Consider the following 14,294-nt stretch of genomic DNA (forward strand, 5'->3'; position numbering starts at 1 on the left):
CAAGAAATAAAAGTAGATGCAGATCTAGATCTATAGGCCTGCTAATTATCAAAAAGAGATGGTCTTATAGAATTATAAATGGCTAACAAATCAGTTTCTCTTAAATGAGAAGTTATAGGCAGAATTGCTCTTGTAGCCTAGCCTTATGGCATACAGTTGCACTGTGCGTGCAAGAAGAACAAAAACCAGCCACAAATGACAAATTAATATATACATGCCAGGCAAAACACTAAACTTTGCCAGAATAGAATGCTATTTTATTGGTGTTGTTATGGGAGAGAAGTAGGTACATTATTCTCTTGAGCAGAATTTATTATAAGTTTGATTAAGCTTTTGGTCAATTTCATATCAGGCTATGATACTCTGAGAATAGACTAACAAACTTAGAATACACACCTGAAAATAACCCGGATTCATCACTAAACATTTCAAAACAGCCGCAACGTTTAAAACCTGGCATACTGAAAACCCAAAAAGATTTTCTTGAGAATAGGCCTGGGCTAGAGGCTAGAATTTGGTGAATATTTTCCCTGTTGGCTGATGATCTTGCCTTCTCTGGACTCAAAGACTCGGGGGCTGTTGACGCTGTTGTTGTGTTTATAATGTGTGTTGAACAAGGCTTCTTGTACAAGTGAGCCAGATCTTGATCAAGAATCTAGGCTAGGCTAGTAGGAAGTGAAAGGTGCCGTTGGCTTTTGCTAGATATGTAAAGTGACTTATAAATTACTTCTAACCGCGGAAGACAGGGCTGAGCTGGGTAAAAGTATTCACAGATCAAGATTGAGATTAAAATGATCAAGTGAGAAATAACGGAGACAGTCCAAAAATAAAAATACTTTCGAAGTCGACGAAGAGTTGACTGCAAGATTCAAGCTTTTCAAGATGTGTGAGAGTTTTCGGATTTTATGTGCCCTGTGTCGAGTTGGGCTTTATGCTGTAAGTACAATGACATACGAGGGTAGATCTCCATACTCGTACGATTAACCGTTAAGTAGACATCGTTGAAGTTGTCAAATTCAGAGAATTATAGACTTCTAGATTCTAGATATCTAGATTAGATAGATCTAGATCTAGATCTACATCTAGATGTAGATATCTACTTCTAATCTAGAGATCTAACCCATAATTGCCTAAGGGTGAAAACATAGAGAACACCAATTTCGGAGACGGCGATTGTTAAGATTCCCGCGTTTAATTCCGATGTGCGTTTTTCATACCCTCAGGCATATTTCGCTTTGGTCCCTAACCCTAGGTTAGGGTTAGGGGGTTAGGGTTAGAGCTAGGGTTAGGGTTAAAAAAAGGCCTAGGTTAGGGTTAGGGGGTTAGGGCTAGGGAGAGAAGAGAAGTAGCGCAAGAACTTCCGGGCAAAACAAAACGGCGACCCGCGTAGTTCGGCTCGATTCCAAAAGTTAAATTTTATAGCCGTAGCATCTTTGTAGGCGACCAAATTAATTTACTTTTTTGTGTTTTAACATCATTTTTTATATATATTTGTTTTGTCAATGGCCACCTCTAAGTGCAGGCGGGTCTTGTGGCTATTCTCACCCGGTGCGCGTGTCAACAAATTTTGCGTTCACCCTAAACCACAGAATTCTACACTGTGATAAGAGAAAAATTGTAGAATTTTGTGCTGTGAACAAACGTTCCATTACAACTGTACTTGTAGCCTACTAAAAGCGTACAATTTTGTCTGTGGGCAGTGGAGAGAGAGAGAGAGAGAACAAAACAAAATGGCGACCCGTGTAGTTCGGCTCGATTCGAAAAGTTAAACAGCCGTAGCATCTTTGTAGACAACCAAATTAATTTACTTTTGTGTTTTAACATCATTTTTTAACTTTGTTTTGGTCAATTTGATCGTCCACACCGATAGACAGTATTCAGAAAGAGACAGAGAGAGAGAGAAGAGGGGAGGAGTAGATCTTGCGAGAACTTCCGGGCGGGTGAGAATAGCCACTTTCTTTGTCAATTTGATCATCCCCACTGATAAACTGTATTCAGAAAGAGAGTGCAAGAGAGAGAGAGAAGACAAGAGTAGATCTTGCAAGAACTTCCGGATATAAAAAAATTATCGCGTATTTCGGCTTGATTTGAAAAGTGAAATAGCCATAGTATAGCATCTTTGTGGGAGACCAAATTAGCTTACTTTTGTGCTATTTCATTTAACGTTTTTTGTCTATTATCTGATCTTCCACACTGATAGACAGTGTATTCCGAAATTAAGAAAAACAGGTCATGTTTCACACCAGGTGAGAATAGCCAAAGCTGGCAAGTCTCACCCAGGGTGAGAGGTTGATCGTATTTTTATTCTCACCCGGGGTAGCCGCTTCTAAAAAAATTCCCTTATAATGATTTCCAACTTGCCCCACATAGAGCTGGCAGACTGAGATGGCTTAAAAGCACTCGGCGTTGTCGGCTTTATCGGAATCCAAACTACATTCTTATTGCGCCGAAAAACTGGGAAGGGCGCCTGGCTGTCAACTCACGACCCCAGTGCTTTCTTGTCTTATCTCCATTTTTTAACAGTAAAAATGTGGCTTCTTCTTAAGCTCACTCTTTGTATACTGTTTTCACTGATTATAATGGAGAATACAAAAATAAGAAAGCGCTGAGGTCCCGAACTCTCAATGCCGTCTCGCCGTCGCCATCTCGGGTTCGGCGGTTTGCGTGATGTCACCCAACTGGACTGGTGACAATTTTAAATGGTCATTTCAGAGCTGCTGCTTCACGCAGACAAAAACTTTTTTAAATCAGCGTCGTCAAATTAGAGTGGTCACAGAGCAGAATAACATTTTTTACAAAAAAGCATTTTAGGAAATTCGTTTTTTTTTTCCCCAAATAAAATGTTTTATAAATACCAGCTGTGTTGTGGTGTAATTTTTTTCCTAGATCTAGATCTAGGCGTTAAGCGCCCTCTATGTCGAGTCAAGCAGACACCGCCTGTCAGAGTCGATTTTCCGCCGCTTAATAAAAGTTTCGGCGTTCTCTTTGTTTTCGCCCTTACTCTAACCCTAACTCTTGTTTCGTTTGCTCACTTGGACCTTGTGAGTCTGTGTCACTGTAAGTGCGGGTCTCTGCGGAACTCCTCTCCCATGAAAAAAATACGTGCACAGCAGTTTATGAATTTGTTTGTCTTTTAAGTTTTAAATCATATTTGTCCTCAACAATTGAGGCTATATTTAAAAACTTTTCGTCATTTTATAAATTTAATCGTCCCCGCTTGAAACTTTTCCGGAAGAAAATATTATAAACGGTATTTTTATTTTTATAGAATCACTTCCGTCTTGTGGCTGCTATCCATGCCATTTTTTTTTTCCGACGTATTATGGGCCAATAAAAATCGTATTTTAGGCATTCTTTTGAAAATATATTGTTTGTTTGTGCATGCTTTTTAATTTTGTAGTCGTTAGGGTACTTAAGGGGGTTTCAGGGGGACCCCCTGACGAGCAATTACGTCTTTGTAGTTGGGGGAGGGGAGGGAGTGCCCCCCTGGATGTGCCGTAACATCAAAACTAACCATTTTAGACTTTTTTTAATGCATCATGTTCTGGGACCCAGAAAAAACCTATAAAGCTACGAAATGACACCCTAATTTGCCTTTAGCCTTTATTTGTGAGACGAAGGTGATTCTATAAAATTGCTGAAGGACAGTAGATCCATATATTATAACCGCACTTCCAAGTAGGCCTTAGAGAGTGATTATGATCAAGGCCATGAACATACTTTAAAATTAGATCTAATTTATATCTATACTTTAGAGGTAGGACCATATATATGCATAGCCACGAGGCTCTGCATACGGGAGGGCCGTATGCATAGCCAACAAGCTAAATTTATAAAATACTATAGACTAAAATGATCTCCATCACATGGAAAATGGAATTGTTCACAACACTTCTCACACTCATTTTTTGTATACACATGACATGGCCTATGTCATAGCTCACCAATAACACCTTTACTTTTTTTTTAACTTTAGTGAAAAAATTTGGTACAAGAAATTGATTTTATTGTGAACACATTTTTTGCACTAAAGTAAAGGTTCTCAAAAATGTATTCAATAATGATAATGCCACGATTGGATAAAAAGAATGGCAGCTTTGCTTTTTATAGTGCTGATAATGCCCCAGCTGTAATTTACTATGTAAAACTTTTTAAATATGTGTAGAAACCACCACTTGGACTTTGTTATATTTAGGAATTTTCTAGAATACTTTGAACAGGTGTTTACAAAACTAAGACAAATTGATACATCATGATGTAAAGCTGGAGAGTCTATGTTCGATAGTTTAGGAAATATTTGGCAATAAATTGCGCCTCAGATTTTTAACGGCACTATAGGCCTAGCTAATGCTATTATAAATTATAAAATAATCACTGATTTCAGCTTGATTTTTTAAAACTAGAATCTTGAGCTGAGAGCCATCATGTAACGATTTGGCATTTTTAAATTTTTTTTTTTTTCATCTTTAGGAAATATTGTCATCATTTGAAGTCAAAGCTGCCTAAATCACTGTCTTATTTTCATGAAATTTCATCTACCAATACTTTTCTATTTCTATTAGACAAGAGTACGTCAGGTCTGGTTTGCAGGACCAGGTTACATGAGTGTGGTCAGAGCGTTGTCAGTTGACTTTTATATTATATGAATTTATAATACAGTAGTCTCCGCCTAAGATCCCGGTGCTCGGGAGCAAGGAAATGCGGGATCTTAGGCGAACCGGGATCTTAACCGACGAACCTAGGGAAGAATCTATGGTGACCCATGCTAAGGCTCATAATCTGTAAAAATGGTCTCCCTCCACTCTAAAATGAATTGACGTGACCGCTTAGTTGGTTTTTGACGTATGGCGAGCAAAGAGTGGTTAACCTTGATGACCTATCACAGTACATAATGGGATGAGGCGTGCCATTTTCACTTATTATCCTATCATGTCTCAAGATCTATGCTTATCCAGTTGCCCCTTCCCGTTACTTGAGTCGAAAATTATAGCCTTCCATCTCTGACCGAATCTCCCCCCACTACCTTTGTCGTAACACACCAATTAAAATTCAGTGTGTCTTGCAAATTCGGGAGTAGAGACAACTTCTGCAACGGTCAGGGAAGAGTTCACAGTTCGATGTGATTCCCGCCTGGAGCGAACATGTAGGCCCTACCCACTCAGCGAGTGATGCAAGTTTAGGGGGAGAGCTCAGGTGTGAGTGCGATGTTCGGGGAAAACAAACGTGTCGGTCAGTTCACACCCCGGTGTGATCCCATCTGGGGCAAACATTGTATCACTTCATCGAGTTTTACGTGTGTATGTGATCACATTCCCGATAGTAGCTAATCTTTGACGCTACAGACAGTTTATTGATCTCAACTTTTCACTCTTGGTTGATCGGCTGTCCCGCCCGGGTTTTTGTTCCGCAAATTATTATCTGAAATGCGGGATCTTAGCCGAATGTAGACCTTCAGAGTGAATCAGAGCGGGATCTTAGGGTTAACTTTTGTATAGTAAAATTTATGTTTTCTTACAGCAGGATCTTAAGCGAACCGGGATCGTAAGCGGTGGGATCTTAGGCGGAGATTACTGTAATAATTTAGCCTATCTGGCATGACATGTGATATGTTAATTTATAATAATAATTTAGCCTATCTGGCCTGACATGTGATATGTTGTGTAGTAAATTGAATTGCCTTTTATTGGTCTGTCAGTGACATGGTGTTCCAAGCAGTTTACCCACATTAGTTTTGCCTCAATGTACAGCAGACTTGGTTGAAGGTCACTTTTTAATAATGCAGGTGCCCCTTTGACAACGTTTTGTTGAAAAGAAACCTTCTATTCAAAGTGCAAGAGAAAAAGGGCAAGGTAAAAAGGTACTTTAAAATTAAAGTCCTTTCATTTTGATCAATGATATATTTATCCCCTTGTCTGAAGACTCAACTTTACCCTGGAAAACAAACACAATGAAATAAGCCGAGTTGAGTCGGCTGATTCAGAGTGACCTGGTAGCATCTGACAAGTCCCCCTCCCCCCTCCCCCCCCCCCCATCCCCACCCCCATTATAATGGATGCAGGTTTTCAAGCCAGATCAGAAGCAGGGACAGTTCGTTATCAGGGCAAGACTGTCAGAGCCAGCCACTTTTTGTCGACTGGACAGTGGACAAGAGATCTATTCCTCTCATACACTCATAATTATTAATAATTTCCACACCCCCCCCCCCCCCCTCGGGCTCCCTTTCCCTTTCCACTCTCTTAACTTATCCTTTTTGACGCAGTCCCTTATTTAAAACAGTGCTCTGAGAAGCTGGATGAAGATTTTTTGTATTTAGGAGGAAGGATGGACCCAATATAATATATATATATATATATATATATATATATATCACCATTCTAAATACATCATAACAAGACTGTCTAATGCAATTAAGAGGGGACAAATTACAAACCATCAAAATATCATGAATAGTCTTTTTGAGGGCCAACATTCTTTAAAATGAGGCCAAGAACAGGTCCCCCAAGCCTGTATATAGCAGAGGGGAGATGAAAATTACAACCGCCAATACATGTTAACAGTCCTTCTGATGACAAACACTTTAATGCGGCTAATGACAATCCCAAGCCTGGATATTTATGCAAATTGATGCTTGTCACAAGCTGTTGGACTGTTCTGGCAGTAGAAAGTTGAGTAGACCATCAACCAAACCAGCACCGTGTTTTCTTCATTTTATTTTAAAGTTAAGGAGTTAATGTAGAATATTTTATGATATTGCCTGCTTTTCAAGGTTGTTCAACTCAAGTTTCGACCTGATGAAAAAAGAATTTGACATTTCCTAATTTGATGTGTAGTTTTTTTTAAAAAATGTTTTCTTTTGTGGATGTTTCCCGTCTTTTTTGTTAATTTGGGATGTGTTTTTTTTTTTAATTCCTCAGCTTTATCGCAGGCTATGTTGTAAGGGACCATCACCAGTGAGGCCAAATTTTGCCATTTTATGTATTGGACTGGAAGGTGCTGGGAAAAGTTCAATACTAGCTACCCTTAGTGGAGATGACCTCCACAAAATTGAGCCTACTATAGGTAAGTTTCAATGAATAAGTTTGTGCATAAATGACATTTTACCATAATATCTACAAGGGTGTGTATGAACATGCAAAGGTTTTGATCTGGGTATTATTTTTTTTAAAAATTATTTTACAGAAACTTTGTGTTTTTAGCATAAACTCATGATTGTGATTGAATGGAAGATCTATGGTTTTATGAATTCTTGTTTTATTGTTTGACATGGCATGCTATTAGCATGCAAAATGCCTTATATACCTCTGTACGGGGGGATTATGGTGAGATCATGAAGGTACTCCGCTGAAAAGGCTGATCCATGGATACACTGAATAAAGCTGAGTCAGTACTGCTGTCTGTGGTTTCCGGTCCCCGAGTCAATGGTTCCCCATTTTACTTTTACCTGCTGCTGTTTTGTATCGTTTCCCCCATCACTTAACGTATGTGACCGTAGCTGTTTGAATGTGTTTCTCTACTTGAGTTTTTACTAAGATAAAACTCTATTTAATATATGTAAACCCCCCAGGGCGGTGTCACTGACTGAAGTGTCTTTAGGCCATTCCCAAAGGGGGGGGGGGGACTTTTCTCATTCTAATGCACAGTAGAATTGTAAATGGACTGATCCAACAATGTCATTCTCATAACTGTGCCTGAACGACAATAGGGAACTGCTGCTTTTTCTTTCCTAATCCTTACTATCGGGATTTTCCTCTACTTTTTTGTATGTTTGTCACACTCATGTGACCCGCTATTTCCGGGGTGCCTTGATAGTCGAAGCAGACCTTGTGCTGTTGAAGCTAGAGAGGTGAGCAGAGTAAGTCTGATTCCCTGTAAGGACTTTGCTGTTGACATCCACCCCTTGGCACTCATATGACCTTATGCAGTTGCGAGCGCTGTAAAACCTCTACTAAAACTAAAAACGAATATATATGTACGTTGTTTGTGTTTGGAGGGTGCTCTAGTGTGGTTTGTTCCTTCTTTCGTATCAAATATCTAATGCCTTTATCTCTCCATATTCTTTTCTTTGTGTGCTACTCTCTAATTTTCAGCACTTTTTTATACCTATTTGTGCTGCAGGTGTCATAAAACTCTTACTAAAACTAACACCAATCTGTAAGTTGTGACAGTTACAATATTCTCTCTGTATCTGATCGCTCAGTACAGCAAAATCTCTGCCTCTGTAGCAGCACAAAGAGTGTACTCATTAAATATAGCTGCTGTAAGCATGTAAGCTCTTCAGTGTGACATTACAAAAATAAACACTCTAACGTGAATTTGCTTTTGTAACAAGCCTCTTGATGTCATGATTATCCATTTTCCTACAGCTGTGGCTGAGCCAAATAGATAAAACACTTGAAAGCAGCTTTTCAGGTCACTCGCATCTAAAATGTTTACTTTATTTTGCATTATACCTCATTTGTCGTGTAGAGAATACCATAATTTTTACCTTGGTAAACGCCAAAGTGTACTTCAAGTGTGGCTCTCTCAGTAACTACCAATATTTAGAGGTTTCAGAATATCCAAAGAGGTAGGGGAAAATTGTCACCAAATTGCAGTATGCCAATTACTCAGAAACAGCTGAATCAAGCTAAGTCGAATCAAGCTAAGTCAAATCATTTCAAATCAAGAGATATAGAGGTACGTAAATTCACCAGAGACAAACATTTATTCAGGAAATATCCTTAAGATTTCAAATCATCAAATGGTTTACATTCAGAATAGCGCATATTTTTTAATCAGTTGTGTGTCGCCTTAATATGTTGTCCTTAAGTGTTTCAAGTGGCTGTGTGGATGTTTGTTCTGAGGCAGGGATTGTCGTTATGATTAGAAAAAAGAGAAATAGAGAGAATTGACAAGAAAGAAAGATCATGTAGGCCTACTGTATACAAAACCAAAGTCTGAGAATGTTGTGAATGTTCTCCTCTTTGTATAGTGCTATTGTAGAAAATGATTTGGATTAGATCTAAATGGCAGTAAGTTGATCAAACAGAGAATTTCTCCATCCAAATGTTGTGACAGGTTATGGTTTACATGAAGGTGGGAATGGGGTTTTTTGTATGTAGAGGCTACATCTGTGGGCAGCATACAAGTGTAAGAGAGCAACAAACAGCTCATGGTGTCCTCACTATGGGTGCAGGCCACTCCTGCATGCTCCATACATATCTTTTTCAGTGGTCCCAATGTCCCATCTGCTTTCATTTCAGAATAAACAATGGAAGCAAAGGGAAGTCTGTGTGCTTTTAAATTTAGAGCATGCTGGCGAAAGATATTTTAAAGTGAAAATAGCTTGTGAAAGCCACTTTCTTAATTTACAGACCGACTGTTTTAGGTTAATAGGAATACTAAGCCTGATGGATTTAAATAGGGTCCAGCGTGTTACTTAGTAAGAAAAATTGCCTCTATCATGAATTTTAGCTTAACAATTTGTTTCCTATGGACAACTTACTTCACTGGCAGATACATGATTATGAATAGTTTTATAAATATAATGCAATAATAAAAAGATTTTACCAAATGGAAATAGCAGAATCCCTAGAAATATAGACAGGATTGTTGCATTGTTTACAGTTTTGAGAAGTTAAAGTTTATCAACTCTATTGGAAAGGTGTTTTTTCTACTTCTTTAATTGCTTTTTTTTTTAGGGGGGGGGGGGGGGGGGGTTAATTTTCAATTCTTTTTGATAAATATGTTAATTAAAAAAAAATAATTTTCAAAGCAGTGTCAACATTTCGAAGTTACTAAAAAACATTTTTAGATTGTTTTTCTCAATATTTTTATTTCAAACATCAACATTTTTTTGGGGCGCTTTTGGCTACCTCAAATACGTTCATGAGTGAGCAGAAAGCAAACACCCTGGATAAGTTTCTTGCAAGTCATACACCAGAAAGGGCTTTGTGTTTTCCAGAAAGTTTTGAAGTAGAATCATATTTTTCACAAAGCACTTTCTTCTATCACTCGATGTATCCTGTGAATGTACATACATGTATATATTTGGTATACTAATAATAGCATTTGGAATAGATATATATGAAAATTATCGAAATATCCCAAATGACAGAGCCACTGAAGTCCTTTTAAGCAACAGTCGTGTTGGCAGGAAATGCAGATTTTTGTCAATTATTTCGAATGAGTGTATGGGTATTTAGAAGAACAAGTTCAATTTTCTTTTTCTGTTTTGGGAAGTTTGCATAAAACAGTGGCTCCTGTATTATTTTCTTTGTCTCTTACAGGATTCAGCATTAAGGCCATTTTGTTTGAGGACTGCATCTTGGATGTGAAAGAACTTGGTGGTATGTTGATGTTCCTTTTTCATTTCGCATGTTTTTTATTTACTTATTTTTTTTGTGGCACTTTTCTTTTTATAAAAATTTTTTTAACATTTGTGTATTAGAATTATTTCAACAGAAAGAGAATGAAACAAATGTGTAACGACATGGTGGAATCAGGCGCTCATTCATTTTTGGGCATGTGGAGCTATTGGTTTAATCTGAAAGCTTGTTCATTTGCCTTGCTTTTGATGGGAAAAAAAATACCCATCTAGATTATCTAAATAGAAGTCGAGATATTTATTGAAGAAGGTGGGGGTCACCTGGTTTCAGAGGTAAAGTGAATGAGAAAATAGCTGCCAAAGTTTAGTAACTTCAGTAGCTTGAGAGGCCTTGAAAAACTGAAAATTTACATATATTTTATGTGCCTTTGATCAATGTTTTTCAGTAAAAATTCACGTGGAATGTTTGTTTAACGGACAAAAAAGGCGTTGAGCCACTAAACGAAAATTTGATAAAAATTGCCAAAGTGGCGAAAGAGTGCCCGTTTCTTGGATTTCCTCATTTTGACAAGCACTTGATTTTACTACGATGCCTCACAAATGTTGAATGTTTGTGTATATGAATTATTACAACAGAAAAGAAAGAAATTATGTAATGTTTATCTTTTTTTTATAGGGGGCGACAAAGTTCGACCATATTGGGAAAGATACTTCCAGACTTTTCAAGGTATTATCTTCGTAATAGACAGCAGCTCAGAGGAAGGAAAACTGCAGACTGCCAAGACTGAATTGCACAACGCAGTCAAGCATCAACAACTCAAGTCTCTTCCATTGCTTGTTATTCTCACTGGACAAGATAAAGAAAATGCCCGCAGTGTTGAGGAGGTGAGTACTTTTTCCTGATTGTTCTGATCTATCTTTGATTTGGGAGATCAAGGCAGTGTTGGTTTATGTCATGCCTAGAATTTGAGTTCTGATTTTGTTTATGATGTGGAATCTTTTATCTTGTTAGTGAGTAATATTCTATCAGTTTTAATTGGCTTTGAAGCTTGCAAACCTGTACAGATTCTTTTTTTCTTTAAAAAAAATTTTTTTTTTTGGGGGGGGGGGTCTAAGCCTCCTGGAAGTTGCTTACTTGGGTGTCCTGACTAAACTATGTCCCCCTATGCCAAATGCACAAGATCCAGGCTAATTACCCATAGTGGGAACCATAAGCCGGGCTTACCTGGGTGTCAGAATCTAAGGTATTCATTTGTTGACGGCTTCATTACTCCGTTGCTCTTCAATTTTTTTTATTTTATTGTAGAATTTAACAATGTTATACTGATTTTCTTTAGTTTTTCACTGAGAATGTGTTTTTCATATTTTACCTATATTCTACACAGGTGTCACAGTTTCTAGAAGCAGATACAACATTTAGTGGTCGACAGTGGCTGATTCGTGGCTGTGTTGTCAGTAACAAGGAGACTTTGCTGGAAATCTTCTCACACTTTAACGAGATACTACAGAAAAATTTGGATGCAGAAATAGAGCAGAGGCAGAACTCTCCTCAGCATACGAATCGTTTATGATCAAGAGATTTTCTGTTGAAATAATTGATATGCTGATGATGGCAGTAGTCTGTCATGCATCAGACTTTAAGTGGCTGAAATTTGGATGAGGGCGGTTTCTTTCAAGCTCAGCCACGCAAATTACTGTCAGATTGGGGGAAGTTTGAAAAGTTTAATGAGTTCCTATTACATTGGAGTCTGGTCTTTAAGAAGAAAATGTACTCCCAAAATGTGGATCAAAATAATGTTATAATACGGCATAGATAGTTTTCTGATGTTAGATGATAGTTATCTTATTGTAATACCTTTTCAGATACATAAGGTTCCGTCTTTTTCTCTAGTTATCTTTGGAGTGGCATCACTCTATTCTTGATCTAGATTGCAGGGATGAAGAACCACGATATAAGTCTCAAGGGAAGAGACTGAATCACATCATGCAGGTTATCTTTCTGGTATGAGCAAATTAGTACTTTGCAAATATTCATGCAGTTCTTTTGTCTTGTGTTGATAGAGGAAAACAGCCTGATTGGTAGAATGGTATTTGGTGTTACACCATATCCAATAAGGCATTTTGTAACGTGTTTGTTGTGGCCGGTTAGATGTGATGAGAGCTCTATGACATGAGATGTTATATTCTATTACTCTTGTTTATATTTCAAAGCTTTATGTTCTGTAAGCACTAAAACATACATTTTGTTGTTAAAATATCTGAAAGATTGATTTGATGGTCATTGCCAGTGAAGTCTTCTTTGTTGCAACTGCTGAATCAGTATTCAATGACTGCTGGAAACTTATCATGGGAGACAAAAAGAGGGTACTTTCAATACCCAATCTGAAATGGAAAGAGCATGCTCTGGATACGTTCTTTCTGGATGTCATATTATCAACCCAAAGGAACGACAGGCATATGTTGTGTAATGGTTAATCTCTTCGCCGTTGCATGGAGAAGACGGAGCTCAATTCCTCCGTTGGGAAATCAGTTCTCAATCTGTTTGACTGGATGCTGTGTCTGGCTCTGTTTGAGTAGGTCCTGACAGTCCAGATTGAAGCAGACTGCTCTGTAAATTATCTGAACTGTGTCAGTTGGGGTTCACAAAACACTTACATTATTTGTAACATAATTCTGCTGAGAACAAGTTGTGCTTTGAGGATATTTTTTGCTTCCTCACCCTCAGTGACTGGATAATTTGAAGTTGGTTTAGCCATGCAGTGACAATATGTTTTCAAATTTCAAAATGAACGACATTCTGGTTTACGTTGATGAATAAATTAAGATGGGGAGGAGAGGGGTCGCACGCCTAGTCCTTGGGCAGCTTTTGATCAGGACCTTAATTTGCTCAGATAAGGATGGAAAACTAAAGCTCTTCCATAAACATTGCAATTGTTTAGGCTGATTGACTGTTGAAAGTCAAAGAAGAGCAGCCCTATCCTGGAAATATCTGAACTCAATGTTCCCCAAAACAGAAGAAAATCTTACCAGCATAAATTATGTGTGTAACATCAGCTGTGCTCTGGGAATAAAGAGTTGGCTTCCCCTGTACTATGAAGGAAGAAAATTGCAGCTGCTGCAGAAGTATAATTTATTTGAACTTTATAGGTAAGCCCTTATTGCAATGCCTTATTGATTGTTATTTGTTTACTTGCACATTTTGAACTTGTTAAAACTATCATGCTCTGTAGAAAGACCATGAACAGAAATTACTTGTGCATTTCACATGAATATTTTCATTATATGTTCTGTTGGAATATGCAGCTTTTGTATCCTGTATCACAGCGAGAGGCAAGGAAATGATACCTCTCAAATGTTATGGAGAGGAAAAATGATTGTTTCTGAAGTTTCTCTTCCTTCTTAAACTATGCAGCTTTGTTATGTACTCCGTGTGTCATTTCTGTATGGTTGTCAATTGAAATTCTTGAAGAAGTAATGTTTAAATGTTGTGTTGAATGTAATTAAACTCTGTAGAGTGATGCTTCTATCATTTGTTACTTCTCAGATATAATGCGTTTAAAGAAATGTAGGATGAAAGGCAGAATGTTGCTTGTATATTATTCTAGTATTCCCTGTACTTGTCCATGGCTGTTCAGAATTTACAGTGGATCAATATTAACTTGTGCACATGTCATTGGAGAATACAAATTATGTGAGCTGACATCTTCCCCCCCCCCCCCCCCCTTTTTTTTTGTTTGTTTGTTTAATTTGTTTCCCACAGCACTGAAATATTGATGACTTAAAAAAAATTTCTCGTGAAGAGGGGGTTGAAAGAAGTAAACTTGATGCTGGAGATTTAGCTTAGATGTCCTGTTTTGTAATCCCAAGCCGAGTGTGAAGTCCCAGGCAAAAGACGGAATGAGCTCTTAGCCTATGTCTCCTTATGCGTGACGTGACGTCATGTCGTGCTTGGCATTCGCTAGCGATGAGTCGCGAGGTGTTTCTGACA

General features: G+C 38.0%; 1 protein-coding gene across 1 annotated transcript; it reads left to right on the plus strand.

The window, feature by feature from the left end:
• The first annotated feature begins 444 nt into the window (after window positions 1–444).
• On the plus strand, window positions 445–13,859 carry LOC101857174 (ADP-ribosylation factor-like protein 15). Its single transcript, XM_005093428.3, has 5 exons — window positions 445–936; window positions 6,915–7,059; window positions 10,269–10,328; window positions 10,983–11,191; window positions 11,692–13,859. The coding sequence occupies exons 1-5, from the start codon at window positions 883–885 to the stop codon at window positions 11,875–11,877; spliced, it is 654 nt and encodes a 217-aa protein (XP_005093485.1). The 5' UTR covers window positions 445–882; the 3' UTR covers window positions 11,878–13,859.
• Window positions 13,860–14,294: the final 435 nt, after the last annotated feature.

Source organism: Aplysia californica, unplaced genomic scaffold (genome assembly GCF_000002075.1).
Source record: "Aplysia californica isolate F4 #8 unplaced genomic scaffold, AplCal3.0 scaffold00063, whole genome shotgun sequence".
NCBI lineage: Eukaryota > Metazoa > Mollusca > Gastropoda > Aplysiida > Aplysiidae > Aplysia > Aplysia californica.

Excerpts from the sequence above, each read along its gene's own strand:
- LOC101857174 (XM_005093428.3), top strand. The coding sequence starts at position 883 with ATGTGTGAGAGTTTTCGGATTTTATGTGCCCTGTGTCGAGTTGGGCTT. Across the intron at positions 937-6,914 it reads GTCGAGTTGGGCTTTATGCT|CTTTATCGCAGGCTATGTTG; the intron begins GTAAGTACAATG and ends TTAATTCCTCAG. Across the intron at positions 10,329-10,982 it reads GGATGTGAAAGAACTTGGTG|GGGGCGACAAAGTTCGACCA; the intron begins GTATGTTGATGT and ends TTTTTTTTATAG.